The 5,155-nt window shown below is 32.8% G+C and overlaps 1 protein-coding gene across 1 annotated transcript; it reads right to left on the bottom strand.

Moving 5' to 3' along the window:
- Positions 1–2,863: 2,863 nt before the first annotated feature.
- LOC118751408 (ubiquitin-conjugating enzyme E2 G1-like) lies at positions 2,864–3,518 on the bottom strand (the record flags this gene model as incomplete). The annotated part of the gene is given in 1 exon segment (XM_036486231.1): positions 2,864–3,518. A coding segment is annotated over 1 exon segment (358 nt), but the record flags the coding sequence as incomplete, so codon positions are not given.
- Between the last annotated feature and the right edge of the window lie 1,637 nt (positions 3,519–5,155).

Here is a 5,155-nt window from a genome sequence, read left to right as displayed (position 1 = left end):
TGCATAATACCAAACTGCTTTCAGGCTCTTCAAAAATTAATTTTTTTCCTATTTTTGCAAAATATTTTCCAGAATGAATGAATGAAGTAAGATCTGCTTCAGTTGAAATCTGGTAGCACTCTACACAGCACAACTTTTTTATGGACTACTCGATCAGCCGTTTATTTAGTGTGCTGGTTTTGCTATCGCTGTTTTTTATTACAGTTAATTTTCATATGCGTAACTTTAAAAATAAGTGATGTGGAGAGCAAAGAACTTCAGCAAAGAAAATTGATTTTGGACAATTTCATGCAAAATCCACACATCTCCCAATGTCGGTTAGTAAAATTGCTGAAAATTTAAAGGTCTACGGTTCAAAATATATTTTCAAATTTCAAGAAAAAAGACAACATTGGGAGAAAGGCGGAATATGGCGAAAAATCAGGCGGTATAAATAAAATAGCGGAGAACGATGTTCTAAGGACTTTGAAAAGGAATCCCAACATTTCTGAACGTGTTGTTGCATCTGGAGTGTTGTTCTGAGAGCCTGTATTGTTTTGGCCTTATCTGGCAACAAGCCATTTTGCAAAAAAGCGCAAGAGTTTTATACACAAAATGGAATCAACATTATACTAAAAGAGGCCAATCCTCCGGCACGGCTTCAAGAATAACGCAGTTCTGCAGAATGTGGCGAAAACAGGCTGAATCGATCAACGAAAGGGATGTCCAAGTATTAATGGCGGGCGTCATCTCTAAACTACGGGTATTTTGGCGTGGAAATTAATTCTAATAATATTTGTAAATCTTTCATTTAAATATAAATAAAAGAAGGTTCTAAAAAAGTTACGACCGAATTATTCACATTTAAATTAGTTTTTTTGCTATTTAACACCTGCCAGATTTCAACTGAAGCAGATCTTAAATTAAGGGATTGAATAAGTTTAGAAACTGTTAGAAAAAAAGTATACTAACCGAAAAGCATTTACTAATTTTTAACATGAAATGCATGCTTTTAAAACAATCACTTTGAACCTCATTTATCACGTAAGCTAATGTTGAAGTTTTTTCCACCTTCTTCATGCCATTTTTCATGGTTTCGTGGCATGGTTTTTCTTGGGAGGCAGGCATTTTTGTTTAATCTTTCTTCGGCAACAATTTCCCATAAATGCGATTTGAATACTTTTGGAGAAATACAGCGTGGCGACGAATAACTGTCACCCAGGCTTTTTGAGAAATAAAAGGGCCCTTTATAGATTTTGCGAAAAAAGTATTTTATTGTTAATTTTCCACAGATTTTACTTCAGATGTATTAATTAGTTTTTAAATTTTAATCCTTATTTACATTTGCCAGCAGTGTACACTTTGAGAGAAAAGTTCATTTGGCACGCAGGTCTTCGTCAGTTAATTTATTCCATATCTTCTGTAACCATAGGCAAATTTTCTCCATTTCGAGTCCCTTATACTACCCCTTTTGGTGACTAGGACGGCCATTCATTCGACCAACCTTATACAGTTTTTTTCTTGTTTGTATTCTTTTTATACTTGCCCGCTAAATGAACTTTTCTCTCAAAGTTTAAACTGCTGGCAAATGTAAATAAGGTTTAAATTTAATAACTAATTAACACAACTAAAGTAAACTCTGTGGAAAATTAACAATAAAATACTTTTTTCTCAAAATCTATAAAGGACCCCTTTGTTTCTCAGAAAATCGGGGTAACAGTTATTCGTCGCCACCATGTAAGCTATTCAAATAAAAAATTTCTTTTCACCTAAAAGCGAAATGGAAATATTACACTTTTTTTACTAAGAGTATTTTTCCACCAAAATATAAACACAAGGAAATCATTGAAACTTCTGAAGCAATAAACATGCAGTGGTAATGATGCTATTTTTAATGTTTTTCGCATAAAAAACTGGGTGACATTTAGGAAATAGCCTTACATACCATGGCGCAACGATAGATTCACTCAAAACAGACAAAATAATTACTTTTATTGAGTTATTTCGTATGTCATTCGATCAACAGCTTCTTGCGCTCCTTAACTGCAATGCACTTAGGCAATCAAAACTAATGTTAATATCACGGCGAATTTAAAAAAGTGGCATTCAGGAAAATTCGGAGGGACAATATTATAATAGAATGCCATGCTTATGCTGATAAAATTTTTCACGCAAAAATAGAACAAAACAATAAAAGTTAAGGTGGTCATTCACAAACAGTTACGCCTTTTTTCATTGTTTCTTAGTTTAAACTCCTTTCATGTTGACTATCGAATAACCTGATCGGGGAGAAATATTTTTATATGGATTAGGTAAAATAAATCAAAGATATACCGCGCGCAAAAGAAAAGAAAACGGCTTACAATAATAAAAAACAGCTTTGTTGGTGGCGTATTATTTGGATCGTATCATAGTGTAATAAACAAAGTGAAATCAATATATGACATATTTATTTTCGATACGCTTATTTGACCACAGTTTTGTCATTGCATTAACCCAATTGCCAGTAGCACAAAAAATAGCACTTCGTTTGGAAATGACCCATATGCCTTTTTATAACGTGTTTCCACGAACAATGTGTGTTAAAAAACTTGACAGCAAAAATAGTATAAATGCAGAACCAAAAAAAGGCCAAAAAAAGTGTTGATACGAACGTTATATATACATAGGGTTTTTTGGATAACATCGCATTTTAATAGGGCTTTCCAGAAAAACTAATACTTTATTTTCATACACATTATGTCCACCTTACCTACCATCGATTTCACAATGATCGAATCCAAATCACCTAAGCAATCCCAATTAAGGACAATCACACGCTGAATTTCGGGCAGAGTGACACTACAAAACAATAGCACAATTACTGGGCAATACTGGGTTAATATATTTTTTTTCTAATTAAATTTTATTATGAAATGCTTGATAAAAATTACTTACGGTTCCGCAAATGTCATCAAATATAAGATTTTTTCTTAGCTTTAGCACCTAACGTTCGAATGCCAAGTGACTACATTTTGACAAAGTTAAGCTGTATATTATATGGGACATATTAAAAATGTTGTTAGTTTTCCAATTTTGAAATTTTTGTCACCGAAGTGGCAATATCTAGTTAAATGACAAAAATTAAATAATTGTTTTTAATGTACCAAATTGTTTATAAATATACAAAAACGGTAAATCTCTATGAACATTCTTCTTGGCTCTTTCTGACACAACGAGCAACCTTTCGTTTGAATTCTGGATATGACTCCCTCCATTCTTTAGCAGCATCAACATTAGCTGGGGACTCGTCGTTTGGATCAGCTAGCATTGATATCACAGATATCAAAATCGTTTCAACAGTATGTACTGGCAACCAGCGTTCAGATGCTTTCTCATAACCCCATTTATCATCGCCTGGTTCATGTAAAATGGAAATACAAACATCACCATTCTTTTCAATGTTAGGGTGCCATATTTCCGTCACAAATTTCATTCGGGGAGGGCGCAGAGGGTACTCCTTCGGAAAATATAAATGTGCTTTGAAAAAGCCACCTTCACTGTAAGTAAAAGGATGATAATATTATTTAATTTATAGCTCCATATAAAGATATATATATATAAGAGTGGTTCATAAAAACACTATTTTTGGAAATTCATAAACGCTACCTCAACTACTGATGTTCTAAAAAAGAGACACGTATTTTTTGATTTTGAAAAAAAGTTTTTTTAGAGGTCGCGCTGGTTGTTTTTTTTATAGAAACGCTGAAGTTCTTAATTTTTTTTTTTTCGTGACATGTTAAAATGCAGCTAAAAATGTGGTTTTTACATATAATTACTCGCGTATTATCGGAGAACATTCCCTTATTTACATACCTGTCTTGGACAGTTAGAATGGGCCTAGTTCCCGAAAATATGCTCTCGAATAGAGACTACTAAAATTAAAGCCTTAATACTGAACGATTTACGCGTTATCATGGATTATAACTTGTTACCAGGTGATTTTTGGGGTTGCTAATTATAAATCTGAATCCAGTTTTTCAAAATTGAAAATGGTGGATGAAAATCGGCGACAAATTTTTTAAAAAATTATTGAGTTTGTTCGAAACCCGGCACTCGGGAGTTTTTGGAGTCGCTGACTACGAATCTGAAGTAAATGTTTTTAAATTCAAAATGGCGGATCCAGTATGGCGATCGAATTAAAAAAAAATACTAAAATTAAAACGTTGATACTAAACGTTTTAACCATTGTCAAAGTTAAACTTGTTTCCAGTAGGTTTCTGGGTATGCTGTTTACGAATCTGGTATTAGATTTTCAAAATTAAAAATGGCGGATCCAAAATGGTGACCAACTTTTAATTAACCGCCATTTCAAATTTTGAAAATCGTAATCAACAAACCCAGAAACCCACTGGAAACGAGTTTCAAGCATTGGAAAAGCTTAAAACGTTCAGCATCAACGCTTTAATTTTAGCAATTGCTTTTTAATTTCATCGCCATATTGGATCCGCCATTTTGAATTTAAAAAAATTGACTTCAGATTCGTAGTCAGCGACCCCAAAAACTCCCGAGTGCCGGGTTTCGAACAAATCCAATAATCTTTTTTTAATTACTCGCCATTTTGGATCTGCCATTTTGAATTTTGAAAAACAGACTTCAGATTTCTAATTAGCAACCCCAGAAGGCCCCTGGTAACAATTTCCAACCAATAATAATGTCCAGGATAGGTATGCAATTAAGAGAATATTCCCCAATAATACCAGAGTAATTATATGTAAAAACCACATTTTTTACTGCATTTTAACATGTCAAGAAAATAAAAAAAATGAGATCATCGTTTTTATAAAAAAAAAACGACCAGCGCGACCTCTAAAAAAACCTCTCTTTTTTCTAAATAAAAACACGTTTCGCTTTTTTTATCACAAATAATAATTTGAGGTAGCGTTTATGAATTTCCAAAGTAAAAATTTTTGAACCACTCTAATATATATACATATATGTATGTATGTATATATTTTTGGCCGAATTCTAGTAATATACACATATTATTATACACCGACAGAAGTCTTCTACATTTCGTAATCGGTGCGTTTTACAAAATCCTTTTCGAATATTTCTTAACAAAAAAAAAACAATATTTAGAGTTCAATCATTGTAAGTACATATATAACACAACTAACTTGTTGTCAGCAGATTT

This window comes from Rhagoletis pomonella, unplaced genomic scaffold, assembly GCF_013731165.1.
Source record: "Rhagoletis pomonella isolate Grant_MI unplaced genomic scaffold, Rhpom_1.0 Rhpom_scaffold_00684, whole genome shotgun sequence".
NCBI classification, from domain to species: Eukaryota; Metazoa; Arthropoda; class Insecta; order Diptera; family Tephritidae; genus Rhagoletis; species Rhagoletis pomonella.
The sequence above is the reverse complement of the archived record's forward strand: the minus strand, read 5'-3'. Positions and strand labels throughout refer to the sequence as shown.